This window comes from Argentina silus, assembly GCF_951799395.1.
Source record: "Argentina silus genome assembly, chromosome: 10".
In the NCBI taxonomy this organism is placed as follows: Eukaryota; Metazoa; Chordata; class Actinopteri; order Argentiniformes; family Argentinidae; genus Argentina; species Argentina silus.
The window spans coordinates 14,084,093-14,099,540 of NC_139664.1; the positions used below are offsets into that span (position 1 = coordinate 14,084,093).

General features: G+C 42.5%; 1 protein-coding gene across 2 annotated transcripts; it reads left to right on the plus strand.

Annotated features, from left to right (window-relative positions):
• The first annotated feature begins 106 nt into the window (after nt 1-106).
• mtbp (MDM2 binding protein) lies at nt 107-14,580 on the plus strand. Of its 2 annotated transcripts, none has more exons than XM_083679765.1 (22): nt 107-219; nt 519-602; nt 739-812; nt 1,036-1,184; nt 1,411-1,469; nt 1,624-1,768; nt 2,196-2,310; nt 3,051-3,173; nt 4,772-4,866; nt 5,723-5,789; nt 5,926-6,043; nt 6,279-6,449; nt 8,245-8,358; nt 8,692-8,859; nt 9,160-9,250; nt 10,059-10,220; nt 11,091-11,186; nt 11,384-11,644; nt 12,835-13,066; nt 13,341-13,454; nt 13,915-13,980; nt 14,137-14,580. In XM_083679765.1, the coding sequence occupies exons 1-22, from the start codon at nt 153-155 to the stop codon at nt 14,173-14,175; spliced, it is 2,610 nt and encodes an 869-aa protein (XP_083535891.1). In that variant the 5' UTR covers nt 107-152; the 3' UTR covers nt 14,176-14,580. The 2 variants fall into 2 exon arrangements, with proteins under 2 accessions (XP_083535891.1, XP_083535892.1); XM_083679766.1 differs by having other exon boundaries at nt 6,332-6,449; nt 8,255-8,358.
• Nucleotides 14,581-15,448: the final 868 nt, after the last annotated feature.

The following is a 15,448-nucleotide window of genomic DNA, read 5'->3' on the forward strand; positions in this document are numbered from 1 at the left end:
ATGTAGCTCATTGACGTCATGGGAGCGTGATCGCCAACTTCCTTTTTCCCATAGAAAGCGGGGAAATTCATTTGACAGTGCGCGAAAACGACCCTCACAATAGTGTCTGTATTAGATAGAAGTTAGATAACTGATGGTAGTAGTTCAACAGGATGGATCGATACGTGCTGGTTGTGTCTTTTCACCAAGAAGAGAATAAACACCCGAATGGCTCCAAAGGTAATAGCTATCTAACTACTGCAGACTGCCAGACTGTGTTCACGACATTAGCTGCTATGAATCCAAAGAAGACAAGATATGCTTGCAAGTATTGTGAAGCAGGCAGTAAGCAAGGACAGGACCGATGTGACCTGTTATTAGCTCGCTAACTTACTAGTTAGATAATTAGCTGTATAACTTATATAACCTGTATAACTGAAACATTGTGTGCAGTTACAGTACTATGTTCAAGATGAATATTTCAACACAAGTTGTGGGTGATTGAAAATAATAAAGCCTGTAATTGTCCTTATTTTAAGCTTTGGAGGCTGCCAAACAGGTATATGTTAAACTTGGAGACATCTCATGTTGTAATTCAACAACAAGGTGTTCCTCATTACCAGGTAAGCCAATCCATTCTCTGTACAACATACATAACAGTGCAAAAAGTCATACTGTGCTACGACAAGAGGAGCTAAGGGGAAAGTAGCTTTTTGCAGGTTTTCAAAATTGAATCACCTTTCTTTTATGCATCTTTAGCTTGCTCTCTCAGTGGAAGTCCTGCAGCACAGAGGTGGTACTTTGCTGTTCAAGCGTGCCAAGGAACATCTCAGGTAAGAGGCGTTATGTCATAGGGTGTTGTTACAAACACTATGGTAGATTGATAAAAGATGCCCTCAGCTCTGCTCCAACCTTGTTTCTGTTTGTACTGGTGACATGTCCCCATGTCATGCACCACAAGATGCTTTTATGTTGGGCAGATTCATTGTTAATTCTATTGTTAATCAGTCTATATTGTTGTATTCATCTCACCCTAATGTTACCATTTGCTTGTAGTTCTGCAGTGCAGAGTGGGAGGAGCTGGGGGTGGGTTCCCAGAGGAGTGAGAGTGATGAAGAGTGTCCATCTGCCCTGGAGGCCTGTCTCAGTGCCCTGGGCGAACAGGGGGGGCAAAGTGACCAGGCAGACCCACAGGCTCTGACAGAGTGAGGGACCATTATTTCTATGACCTTTTACTACATCCTTTCTTTTGGCTCCAATTTTGTCTTCTGTTGTCTTCTGTCCTACCGCTATACTCAGTAGCGCTTGTTTATCTCTGTGTTGCACAGATATAGACATTTCTTGTAGCCTTCATTTGCATTAACTTTCAGCAGGTTCTGAACATCACATCTGATAATGACTGAGATATGATTTCATTTGTGATATCTGCAGATTGTATGAGGAAGCAGCGGAGGGACTGCACCTGTTATCAGACAAGCTTCCTCCACCAGGTACTTCCCACTTTCCGTTCACCATATTGGTCCAAGTTACCAAATCAGAGTTTGTGTTCATGTATTCTCAGCTGTAATCTTTACATGACTTGAAAGGTTTGCGTGAGTTTGTAGCATTTCGGTGGCTTACGATTGTCTTCTCTCCATTCCCCAGGAAAGGCTTTGTTAGATGTCCTTTTTCTGGGTGTTGATGAAGAGGCACCCAGTCTGAAGGACTTCCTCCCTGTGATCGGCTCATTGAAACACATGCAGGCATGGCACTCTGCCAAGATGACCATAGTGACTGAACATAGTGCCGGGTAAGGAGTGAAATCCACTATACTGAACACTGCAGGGTTAGGGTCAATTCTATTTCAATTCAGTCCATTCAGGAACTCAGTTGACTGTTCGATTCAGTAATTGAAAACTTGAGCCATTTATTTTTATTTTGTATTATTTCAATTACAATAATTAGAGTTGAAATGGAATTGTCCCTGCAGTGTACCCTTCTACACTGAAACCCTTCTGACAGTCATGCATGATCTTCAATATACCACTAGGGGGAGTTCTAAAGCTACAGAAGATTAGAGACTAGAAACTAGGGAATAAAAAATGTCTCTTAAAAACCAGATGCACCCTTTTGACTGTGCTGTTTTTGTGTAGTAATAGTAGTAATTGTGTAGATTTATCCTTCTGGAACATGTAGCACGCTTGTCCTTTACGACTTTCTGAACTGTTTTCACCAAGGTGGCAGAAACCAGCGTCATACTTGTCAGCAAGTATAGTTGATCCTAGTTGCATTGTCACCTGTATAGACGAGCGGGAGCTTTGGAGAGGAGGCCTTCTTATCAGAGAGAAAAAGGTAATGTTTGAAAAGGATGAGAACATTTTTTTCACATACACAGTTATTGTATTCATGTGAAGCCGTCCATCCATCATTCTATTCCTGTGATTGTGTGTGCTGATATCTTCCACGAGGGAGGGAAGGAGAGGGAGAGGGAGAGGGAGAGGGAGAGAAGACCATTGCCAATGAATCCCCTCTCAGCAATGTTCTGTGGTATATATGTATTTGGGGGGGGGGGGTCATGTAGGGGTCAGGGTGCTCTGTGTGTCTGCCCAGAGCTGTAATTAAGGGTTGCTCTCCTCTGAAGGCCTCACTGGACCCCCAGGGTCAGGGCCACTGCCTGGGTCACCAGCCCCACAACCCACTGCGCACAGAGGGCCATGAGAACCAGCTGTGTCTGCCCCGGACCACTCTTCTCATAACTCAGCCCTGATCGGTTGCTGTTTTTGCACTGTAGATGGAGGGAGTGGATAAGCACGTTTTGAATGTTACCTTTAAAGTACATCATTACTTTATGTTCTGGGTACTGCTGTGCAAGATGACACTCAATTATAGCGCCACATCCTCTATTTTTAGTTTGTCTGTTTGCAGTATCACTTGAAAGAGTTTATCCATAGGAATAAGATGGCAATCTCTGGGGTTTTGAAGACTGAAGTTGAAAACAGACTTTCTGCAGGCACATGTCTGCTCATGAATATTTTTAACCCAGTTTTCATTTAACTAATGTTGTTGCTTTTGTCTCATGTCCTGCCTTTCAGTTTGTTTCTGACGTGAAGTTTGAGGGCTTCACCCTGAGGTCCCAAGGCAGAGAGCCATGGGGTAGTGTGCTACCCACTGATGCTAGCACCCAAACCAGCTCTGACCAGAAACTTCACTCAGAGGTGAGCACTACCATCCACCTCCAACCTCCCAACTGCTCCTGGCTCACCAGACCACCAGTGTAGCCATTACTCACTGTGACATAACATCGCATTCATTTCTTAAAACAGCTTTTAATGTTATTACTTGTTTTCGGGGGTTGAAAAGCAGACAGATTAAGCTCCTTTCGAATCTTCTCGGGCTGTCTAATCCCCCAAACTATAATTCGCAAAAAACATTCTCAATTATAATTGTACTCAAAGAAACATAAAAGTGTTTTTTTTTTTCTGTTTGAATCGTGTTTAAGGCATCTGAGGGAGTTAGCCCAGTTAGTTTACCGCTGTCTCACAGTTTCAGGCACTGTCATAAAAGTGAGAGTGCGGAATGTTGTTCTAATGAGTTTTCCACTAAAGATTAATCATGGAGGCAGTAGCAGCGGTGCTCTCATCTCTGATGGCGCATATTAAACCCCTGGGCTGTTTACCCACGGCACACGCCTATGATTTACAGCACCCATATTGATTAGTGTCGTTAACTCTTTTTTCCCTTTTTTTTTTTTCCCCCCTCCGGCATAATTTATGATTATTGTCATTGTTATGGAGACTGTAATTGTAGTAGAATGTAATTGTTAGGATTTCTTTCCATGTTTCTGGTTTTGAGACAGTGCGTGCCATCTGTTTACCTCTGTGTTCATGCCATGGTTGCTACTGAGAGGAGAACGGGCGTGATGGCTGATGTGTTTGGAGCGTCTCTCATCACCCTGTGATATTGGAGAAGGCCCACACCCTGAACACTGGCCTGCTCATGAATGAGGCTCTTTAGTGGTGGCCACTAGCTGCAGTAGCACTGCGAAACAGCCAGGCACCTCTCAGCGAACCCAGGACCCAGGACCCAGGAGGAGGAGGAGGAGGAGGAGGATTTGACCGAGGTCAAATCCTCCTCCTCCTCCTCCTCCTCCTCCTCCTCCTCCTCTCTTTCTCACGAAGCACACCAGAGCACAACAGCGTGAATGTGCCCGTTTCTGTAATTGCTTCTCTGTATGTATAATGTGAGTTCAGTACAAGCAGATCTGTTTTAAAGGACCTTACTTGGAGTTTGCTGTGAATACACAGTCTGATCATTTGTAACCCACGGTTGCAGTGGTGAAGAGAAAGCAATCTTCGCATCGATGAATTTAAATCTGCTTACAGTTACCCTATGAACGGTTTCTGTCCCTTGTTTACAAAATCGGTTTTGGAGCTAATCCCGGCTAGGGAAAAAAGGGCGCTGATTGGGTGAAAGCTATGCCAGCTACTTATTAAACTGCCCCCTGCTCTGGCTACACACATCCTGTTAATACCTGATACAGTCCTTGAACAAAGCTGACATTGTTGGGAAGTGGAAGGTCAATAAACCCCACAAAACATGCAAACATCAGTTTTACTGCTTCTACCACAGTACTCCTCTTGTGACAGCAGAAATAATATTTTATGGAGTTGCCTTTATTCGCGGAAAAAAACACTCTCATTTAGATAAGATTTATGTGCCAATCATCCAGCAGTGACATTTTATTTTTTTATGACATGCTGCTCTGTGTCCTCTTTTTCCCCTTTTCTCTCTCTCTCTCTCTCTCTTTCTGTAGGTGTTCCATTATTACTGCCCTGTTCTAGACTTGGTTCAGCTGGTGACTGTTGCGGATCTTCCCAGCTTTCTCCGCTCCAGCACAGAATTTGACCTGTATCCTTCACATCTCCTGCTGACTCCAGACTCTCCTGTTTAGATATCAGTAGAAAATCATAGTCGGGTACGGGGAGGGACCTTCCAGAATCATATAGAAACTGTGTGTCATTTGGAATCATATACTCTAGAAACTGTGTGTCATTTGGAATCATATGCTGTAGAAACTGTGTGTCATTTGGAATCATATGCTGTAGAAACTGTATGTTTGTACCCGCATGTGACTCATACCTTTATAGGCTCCCGACAGCTGTTTCCAAAAGGAGCTACTGTAGGCTATAATGTGGTCACATGTGATCTCACCGGTTTCTTTGCATTGCTAAATTGTGATGTGATTCTTATGTGTTGATGTTTTTCCAAAATCAGCCATTGTCCTTGTTTCATTAACATTGAATTGACTCATTCAGTTAATTTGATCTACATTTACAACATATTGTACATGGACTATAGTTATGCGTTTTCCAATTTAGGAGATGTTTCTTCCTATACATTTCTTTAGAGAACTCTCTCCTCTGAGGTGAATGATAGTCATCAGACCGAGCAGAAACTGACCTATGACTTACAGGAGGACCAACTGCCAGAGATTCATACTGTCAGACTGTAGATTTTGTAATTTATTTACTCACATACCCTTGAGCCTCATTTGGGGTTACTGAACTTTGTTCTTGGATAATGATTTGCCAAGTTGGGTCATATCATTGTCTAGAGTATCAGTATGTGTGAAGAGTTTTTGTTTTTTTAAGTTTACAGATCATCACGACTATTTATCTCAGTAGATGATAAGTGACAGTATAAGCAATTACAACATCTCCCCGTCCCCACTTATGAATGTTTAATCCTTAACATATTACCACAGGGCATTATCCACCAAATCAGTCAAAGCTAAGCTACTCCTTGATCAGCTCAGACCACTATGTGGAAAGGTAAGATGATAACTCAGCACAGCTCCAATGTATGACCCATTAGAGAAAGTAGTAGTAGTAGTAGTAGTAGTAGTAGTAGTAGTAGTAGTAGTAGTAGTAGTATGCAAACTGAGCAGGACTGTGTGTTTCTCTCCAGGTGGGGGCTCTGTTTTCTCTCTCGTGTGTGGTGAGCACCATGGCTCTGCCCCCAGCCTCTCAGCTCAGCTCTCAGAAATGGAAGGAGTTCCTGGCCAAGAGGCCCAAGGCCCTGCCTGGTATGTCAACTGTCAACTGCATCCCATGTGAGAAATGAGTAATGGAGTAAACACAGAGTAATAAAGATGGCTCATTAGATATAGCTAATTAATACCACGATTATGACATAAAACACATTCCTTGTGAACCAGTAGTACAATTGAACTTGGTTAAGTAACACTTGGCTATTAAACAGGGATGTAGTATCTATGACACCCCAAATAAACTACATTTGACCTCTTTGGTTTCCCTTAGTTCCTGATGTTGAAGTGAAAGGTGAGAGTAGCCACTATTTCCTGTTGGTCCAGGGGTCAGACTCCGGAGGTTGCAAAGCCCGGATGATACACTCAGCCAATCAGATCAATGGAGCTGCTGCCCTGGCAACGGTCCATGGGCTGCTGAAAGAAAAATCTCTGTCGTCTTCAGGTAAGATACTTTACAGAGTGTGTAACTTTCTAGGGATAACTTCATATGATTGTGTTTGTTTGTCATACATTGTTTGCAGCATTAATGATTGGGAAAGTGTTTGACACCAAATCCTGATATATCAGACACCATTGCCCAATCAGCTTGTGGATGTTGGAATGGTACATTTAGGACTGTTTTTTTTTAATTTTTAATTTGTATTATTTGATTCACACGCTCACATCATAATGTCTTCTTGTTAGAAGGGTGTAGAATCCAGCTGCTTCAGGAGGAATTTGTACAGCAGCTGAGGCCAGCTGGCTTTACCACTGTCAAAGAGGCAGAGAATGACACTCTAGCAAACTTGATTTCAAGAGAATATTGATGTGCTGGATGAGGGAAATCAAGAAAACAACTGAAGGAAGAACATGCTGCCCACGTTTTATTAGTCCTCTCAGTTTGTTGAGATTATAAGTAATTGGATTTACCGCTGGTTTCAATAATTTGAGCTCTAAATGTTATATTGACAGGAAAATTATGGAAAATATGAACCCTTTAATTGAAAGATCTCTGTTTCAGATGTAGACTGTATGTTGCTTACAGTATGAATAGTGATTTACCACTGGGCACTATCACAGTCAGCATGAATGGGCCATTGTCAGCTGATTTGCAGCAGTATTATAAGAGTTGCAGTAGTTAAGAGGGTTGGCTCAGAGGTCGCCTTTACTGATCCTCGGGTCTTTTTTAAGAAGGTAAAGGAACATCAAAAATGCCTTTATCCAGTTCCCCGTTTCTAAACACACAACCTCGTTTTAATCAAGTGTTTACCAAGTAGAATGACTCTAGGCATTATGGAGAATTATGAATAGAAATGGTAGTTTGTTTTTTCAGAGCCAGAATTGGGAAATGCCCAGACTGTATTTCTAGCTCTAACTCCACTGACTCAGATCCCTCACCTTTATCCTAAGATTACTGTAATGACAAAAGCCCTGTAGAAAAGGCAGTCTTAATCCTTGGGTATGAAACAGGCAGGAAGGCAGGCACAGTACCGTAACCTCTCTCTCTCCTGCTGATTTCGTCTGTGGACTGGGATCAGACAGACTGCATTGTGGGTTGGTAGCCATAGTAGAAAGCATGCAGTGCCCTTCAAGGCCTCTTCATTCAGAGGCAGGACATTTTGTTCTATTTTGGAATGCCCCGAAAAAAATTGTTTCTTGTACACTGTAATGTTGCATTTAATCTCAAAGAGAAAAACATCGAGACAATAGTTCATGAAAGGCTCTCCTGTTCCCTCTCCATAGGCTTTAAATGACCCCTAGAGAACCTTCATAAAAACATTCGGGCTGAAAGTAGCGCTTGACGGTGTTTCTCACTACGCCCACATATTCAACCCCTGATCCTCAGCGGCCATAAAGGAAAGAGGCTTATAGAGGGGAATGTTTAATGGCTAATTAGAAACTGTTGCATTATTTGGAGATTGTGTATTATATGTGTAATCAGCCATAAAAAATTGAGAAGAAAAAGCTAATTTAAGCCGAGCCTCAAAGTCATTGCACCCTAGCCAAGTAATGACGCGGTGTTTCCCTGGAACTTCAGATACAGTCTGGTAGCTTTTGCTGCTTCATATTAACTTGACTTATGTTATAATTTATGAGAGCGGTAAAGTCAACTGATATCTGATTATTCAGCAACTGAGGTTGCAAGAGGATCAGAGTTAAGTATACAGTATACTACATATAATATCAGTTTCTCGTCAGAAAGTGACCCAGAGGGCTAGAGAATAGTCCACTTCTATTAAATTCCCCACCCCCCACAGGGACCAGCAGTGCTGACTGGCTCCGCTCCCTGCCTTGTCTCCGTGGAGAGCAGCTCCTGCAGAGGGAGAGGAGGCTGATGAAGGTGCAAACCCTGGTCCTCAAGGAATGTCTCAGTAAGTGTGACATACCTGACCCACAGAATGGGTTGCCATTGTCTGGGTAACAGTGAGGTAGATGAAACTCAACATTTTGAACCCTGACTTAAATTGACTATTTCCATTTTACTGTAGCACTTATGGATTTTATTATTCTTATTCACATGAATCCCTGTAAACAACTTTTTCACAGGTCAAACAACCACCATTCTGGGGAGTGGTTCAAAGAAATGGAGATTGTTTTTTTCTGCCAATGGGATATAGGATACTATTCCACTCCGTAGAACCATTTAGATAACATTTTAAAGAGGTGATGAGGTTTAACCTCCAGTATTGTTCCACTCTGGACAGAGCGGAGAGTTGAGGCCCAGAAGCCCGCCTGTGTGCCAGTCAATGACCTGAAGGTTCTGCTCAGCTTGGCGAGAGAGCAGTATCTGAGGATGCATGACTCCACACTGCCCAATGCAGCCCTTTGTGTTCAGGATGAGAAGGAGAACCACACCACCACCAAGGCCTCAGGTACGCTGCAGGCCTAGCCAGGAGCCTGCTATCTTTTGGTCTCATCAGAATACAAATGCATATCTGACTGAGGAGGTTCTCCTGGCTAGCCTGGTTCTGTCTTCTTGCTTGAAGTCTCAGGCATACTTGCACCACAATCCCACTTCTGCGAGTTCCGGCCAATACCACTCCAATCCCCAAAGCATGGGCAATATGCACTTATGGTGCTGTTTTCTGGTATTGTCACAGAGAGAGCATTTTATCTGTGAATTGTATATTGATACCATGTAACTCTTGGTATCTTTCCTTATTTCATTGTAGAGTTGAGACAACGCTCACAAACTGCAGAGTGGCCAGAGAGAAGTGTGTTGCAGAACTTTGAGAACCTACAGAGGAGTCGTCAGAAGCTGAGGTAAACCTTACCTCCCACTGCTGGAGTCATCCTACCTCTCTTTGGAGGCATCTCTTCTTTCTTAGGATTAACATATTTGAAGTACTTACTGATTGGAAACTCGCCCGATGTAGCAAAAGAAGTCCAAAATAGTCTGGCAACGCTGATGGAGTCCTTGGAGACGTATATGTTGAGCAAGCAGAACTAGCATTGCACTGAAATGTTTTCCCTTTGTCCTCCTTGAAATTGTGAAATGGTGGACTGATGGCTATTCACATTCAGCCATGAGTGGAAGGCAATGTCCATGCTATTCGCAATTATCAACTGCCTGTCGGACAGGCAGTTGATAATTGTCCAATCGATGGAAAATATACAATGGCAAGAGGTGCATCCTAATAGTCTCTCCTCTATTTCTCGCGTCGTTCTCAATACGCATTGGAGGAGAAGATCTAAGGTTCCTCCCCTTAAATGTTGGAATCCTGACACATTCTTCTTCACCTTCACCATTGACAGTTTTGTTCAAAAACATAAAACGTAATGTCTATACACTGTTTTCCCAGAGCTCTTGAGGTATAACCAGGTCCGTGACTAAAAAAAATGTGTACGTTTTATGTTACAAGCAGGATGTAGAGTTACTTTTTAATGGGATTATGTAATACTGATTACACATTGTCTATTACTATCCAACCACAGTGATAACTGAGGTCCCTCACACCCAGCAATATGTGTAAGGACTTTATTAAAGTGGGGCAAAGAGAGAGAGAATCTTATCTGAGGTTTCCTAAATGTCTCACATCTTTGCTGTGTTCTCCCCATGCTTGTCTCTCAGGATTGGTCTCATGTCGGGGACGGGCTCCTCTGACTGTCTGCTGGGGCCCAAGGACGGTCAGAGGGTAACCCCTGCCCTGCTGGATGCCAAAGAGCTTCTGAGGCACTTCACGCCTGAGGGCCTGCCCAGCGGGGAGCTGCAGCCCCTACACATCCAAAGAGGGTAACTTATTACCAACAGGGCCTTCTGCATCTGTGTGCTGCTTTGAACACAGTGGGACAGTATTTGAATAGTGTGTTAAGGCAAATATGCATGCTATTTTACATACCGGTAATCCTGTATTCAATAGACAGTGATTTAACTTGGTATTTATATTTGTTGTTCCTTATGTCTAAAACACTGTCTCTGTTGTCTGGATGATATGCATGATCTCATGAGTGCCCATGAATCATAATAGAGTATGCCATTTCCAGGAAGAAGGTAGTTAGTGCTAAGGGTAATTAATTTCACTTATGAAGTGGACAATGTGCCCGGCCAAAAGCATATGATCTTACATTTTGAGTTGGTAATGAGGTCATAAAAAGTTGTTCAGGCTCTTGAGTGTGACTCTAGGAAGCCTTTTACATCAGTGTCTGAAAAGATCAAAATGTGTTGCTGTCAACACTGGGTGCTTTCAAATGTTGAATAGTCTTGTGTAGTCTATTTACTGCTCCGTGCCCCAGAGAATGGGCTCCATTCAGCTGAGGAGACTATTTAGTTAGGATGTTTCAAATGCTCAGACATGTTGCTATTTAGATTTTATGTGTTTGTTTACTTATGTGAGAAACAAAAGATGATTATGTGGGCATTTAATTTGATTCATCAGCTTTTAAGGGCTATAACAGACAGTGATTGTGCAAGGCAGAGAATGTTAATTTTCAAATCTTAATTAAAATAATTAAGTTGATGCTGCCAGTTGATGAGCTGTGAGCTGATGAGTGCAGGGAGAGGGGTGTTTAAAAATGTAAATAACAGTATTGTTTTTCTGTGGCACCATTGACTTTGAAAATGTATGCACCATGGTAATAGTGTTTGATGTTTGTGTGGCTCCAGGGGGAATGGCTTCCAGTTGTCTCCAGACCTGACCCCTAGGAAGGTGACCCAGCTCCCCTTCAACAAGGCATCCAGCTCCCACTACCACGGCATAGAGTAGGTTTCAGAGTCCAGAGACAAGTCTATTCTCTCTTATACAAATTCAGAAAAATAATATGTTCATATTTGATTGTCATGGTTTTTTTTTTTATTGTTGATTTTCCTTTGAAAAACTGCCCTGTCTCTTAATGCCTTATCTAGTAACCCAGGCCCCTCTGCGTTTTGGTCTGCTAAGCCATTTTATCCCTGGTTAGGTTCTGTCTGGATGAGCAGAATGCCTTGGATCGGGACCGAGGCTTTGTCAAGCTCCAGTCTCGTCTCATCCGCTATGAGACCCAGACCACCTGCTCCAAGGAGCCCTGTCCTATCCCGTTTGCCCTGAGCCCTGCGCCCTCCCCCGCCATGCTGTCTGAACCAGGCAGTGTCCCAGACGGAGAGGCTCTCCAGAACACAGACGGGCCCAGGCTCAAGCGCCGCTCCTGGGAAACTGATGCCGTCTACCCACCACACAAGAGGTTAGGGCCAGCGACATTCTACTGATGTCACAGCCATAACATTTCACCTTGATGTTTGTCCTCAGTCTGTTTGTTTGTCATATCTTGTACCTAGGAGCTTACATGTGGTTTGAATCAACTCCAGCGTACTGTGCTAGCGATACAGCTTATCAACGACATTTCGTTTGTAATCGCTGTGCTTTCGGGTTTCTGAGCCTTTGATAGAGGCCTATTTGACACGGCAACCACATTTCAGGTCACCAGTGTTTTATGTTGGTTTTGTTGTTTAGCCCAAGACACGTTCCTGTTTCCATTTTGGTCATTCAGTGGTTTTTTTTATCTATATTTGAACAAGGAGTCCATGGGGAAGTGAAAGTGGAGTTATTTAGCATTCTTCATGTCAGCGTTATTCCTCATCAGCAACAATGTTTACACTGTGGGGGTTCATTAAGAGGCTCAACTGAAATAGACTGTGTTATTGTTGAGTTTTTTATCTATGATGATAGTAAAAACTGCTGCTCCAGTGCTGAATTATTCACTCTGCCTGAAGACTAATGCAGACGTTTCACCTTGAAAACCTCCCAATGTTTCAGCCACACAAGGGAGTGAGACAAGAGAGGAGGGGGGAGATAAGATGTGTTCACATGTACGTTTATTCTGTTTTATTGAATAGGTCAGAAGTTCAGTTTGGTTCTGTACAGCACATTCTCATTACTGACTCCTTATTGCAGACAGATACATCCAAGTAGTCATCATAATTGGCTCTCTTGCAGTAGAATTGAATGGTACTTTCACATTTCCATGTTGTTTTATATGACACCCATCAATTACTGTGGAATCAACTATCTGCTGGTGGAGGTTTTATTGTCAGATGATATGACCAGCAAATACAAATTCATTGCTTTTTACAGTTGATGTAGCCACCGTGAATATCAAACGGTAGTAAAGTATGATGCAATGTTAAGTCCATGCAAGCAAGAGCATGGAGCCTCTCTGTGTAACTGTCTTGGTGATGAACACCATTTAAGAAATCCTTAATATAATCTCCTCTTAGCTAAAGTATAATTACATAGAGAAGCGTTTTATCATTTACTAATTCTAACTGTATTCATTATTGGTGGCAGCTTCTGAGGAGCAGTTTCACTGTGGTCTAGGTGAGTTAGTGAGTCATTCTGTCGCTAAAGGTCCTGTCTGTGTGTGTCTCTCTGTAGGTTGGCTAAGTCAGAGAGCAGTGAGTCCTTGGGGTCTCAGTGCAGTGGCAGCAGTGGAACCCATAAAGCTGTGAGGGCACTCAGGCAGCAGCCATCCAGGTCTCAGTCCATATCCTCAGCCCTGAGACAGACCCCCGCTGTCCCCCTGGACCCCCGCCATACTCAGAAGCCCCCCCAGGGACAGACAGAGGACACGGCCAGCAAGGAGTCCCGCTCTCAGAAACATCATCGGGTAAGGGGGGTAGCGTTTCACTTCGCTGCAACCATGCTCAAGCCTTCAAGGACATTACAATGCCATAACATCCTCTCCTAATGTTACAATCCATGAGCTGCATTTCGAAGAAAAAGACCTTGAGCTGTTCTGATTACTATGCAAACAAGCTTATCAACAAAATAAAGAACATTGTGACCCCAGTGAGAAAAATGCAGCTTTATATTAGAACAGTGATTCCCGTTGAGACAGTGACAAATTCAAATTCATTTTGAGTCTTGTATTTCTGTTTCAGATGCTGAAAGAGGTTGTGGCAAAGACGCTGAAACACCATGGGATCACGAACGAACACAAATGCTTTGACGGCTGCAGTCAAAGGCTGTTTGAAATCTCAAAATTCTATCTGAAGGTTTGTCTCACTTTCTCCTTTTTGAGTTTAACATTTAGTACTGTGAATTGAAGTGGAAAGTTGGGAGATCCACAGACTATAAATTAAGTCCCTTGGCTGCTCTTTAAAAAAGCTCTGAGTTTTCAACAATGGAGTGCAAAGTGTCTCTTACCTTCGGTTTCAATTACCCTTCAACTGGTGATTCTACCACATTCATGTGTCTTTTGCCCCTATAAGACATCTTTGCATAGAAAGCAAGCACCCCTTTCAACATTTTCATGGACAAGTGTAATATGTTCGTATTGTAGGCCTACCTAATGCACTTGACTGCTATAACTCGAGCTCAACTAACTTAGAAGACAAGCACATTTGACCTTCTCAGCCATATAATTAAATCACTCTGAGACTGGATGTGAAACCAACCTGCGTAGACAGAGCATGTCAGAGGCTGAAGTCGCATGTATTTTTCTTCCTCCAACAGGATTTGAAAACCTCCCGGGGTCTCCATGAGGAAATGAAAAAAGCTGCAAGCAGTAATGCGAAACAGGTAATCTGCCAAGAGAGTTAATCAAATATTTACCCTTAACAAAGCATACTGCACAGTAAAAAGTAAACCTGAAGTACAATTTGGGTAAACTGTCTGAACAGTGGGTAATCTTATCGATTGCACTCACTAAGAAAATGTTTTAATTTATTTTTGCAGGTTATTGATTGGGTTGTGGAAAGGGCCTCTAAAAAGTGAAAAGAGAAGTCGAAAAATCGCTGGTCGTTTTCAACAAGTCAAAGCAAGCCACAAAGATCGACTGGAACAGTGTCACCACGGAAACCCCAGCCAAATCTGTCCGGATGTGAAAGTGTGATTTGCATGTCTTTAAACTCCAACCTTTTGTTTTAGTATCTTACAGAACATCATTGACAGTCAGTGTGACAACCAGCTTTTGTAATTAAGTGAATTAGACAAAACTGATTTTAATGGATTCTCTTATACTGTTTTCTTTTAACAAGGTCATTGAAAATGAATTTGTGTCTTTTAGATTTATATCTCTTTCTTTTTAGCATTATTTGTCGGCTGGTTGTGTAAACTCTATGTCTAATAACATTGAATAGTTTTGATATTTTAAATAGTTGTATTTATTTTTTCTGTTGTCATGGCATTATTGATTTCATTTGTAACACAATAAAGTGTTTTGTAATCTTGTCTGCAGTACATCTCTGTTTGTAAGAACATTGATATTTCATAATAACATTTGATCATTTCCTTGACACAAGTAGATACTGCAACATCATTCAATCTTGGTTCAGGGTAAGGTCTGATGCAAAGCTCTTATCCTATAATTCATCCTTAAATTATCAACACAGCCAGATCTGTCTAGTCCTTTTCATTGCTAAATTGCTTATTCTCCAGGTAAGCCTGCCTTTGTGCAAGACATCTTTTGATAATGTAACTCAATTACATTGGAACTGTTCGACCATGAAATAAGTAGCAGAGGCTCTGCAGAGACTCAATAAAAATAAAAAAAACATAATTCCTGTGACTGCATGTAAGATGAAGATGCCTTGTAACCATGGTTGGGATGACATCATCACTTCTTTGCATCAATACAAAAACAATGACACTCCAATCTGCATAATTGATAGTGTCCACATGCTTGTGTCCCCTGAGGTAAGTCTTCGTTGCTCCTCTGTTAAGCCAACTAAAAAACGCCTTCTAGACAACAGAGGAGAGGACTGACTGGTAGTGCGTGTTTGTGGAATGACACCCACCCACCCCATCTCTTTTATTACCAGGTTCCCATCCCAGGGAGGGGGGGGGGGGGTACGGACTTGGCAGCACCAGCCAGCACATTCCTGTCCCACACAGGAGTATTGTTCTCTCCCTTGGGTATAAAAGAGATGATGGGAACTAGAGGTCGTGCCATTCGTTGGCAACCTTGGAACCTCTCGAGGCTTACCATGCAATCTGAGTGTTCTTTGCATTGGACCTTCCCACTTATAGGTTTTCAGCACTATTTCCC

Coding starts and splice junctions, on each gene's coding strand:
- mtbp (XM_083679765.1), top strand. CDS start 153: ATGGATCGATACGTGCTGGTTGTGTCTTTTCACCAAGAAGAGAATAAA. Junction 1,769..2,195: donor GTGACTGAACATAGTGCCGG/GTAAGGAGTGAA, acceptor GTTTTCACCAAG/GTGGCAGAAACCAGCGTCAT. Junction 3,174..4,771: donor ACCAGAAACTTCACTCAGAG/GTGAGCACTACC, acceptor CTCTTTCTGTAG/GTGTTCCATTATTACTGCCC.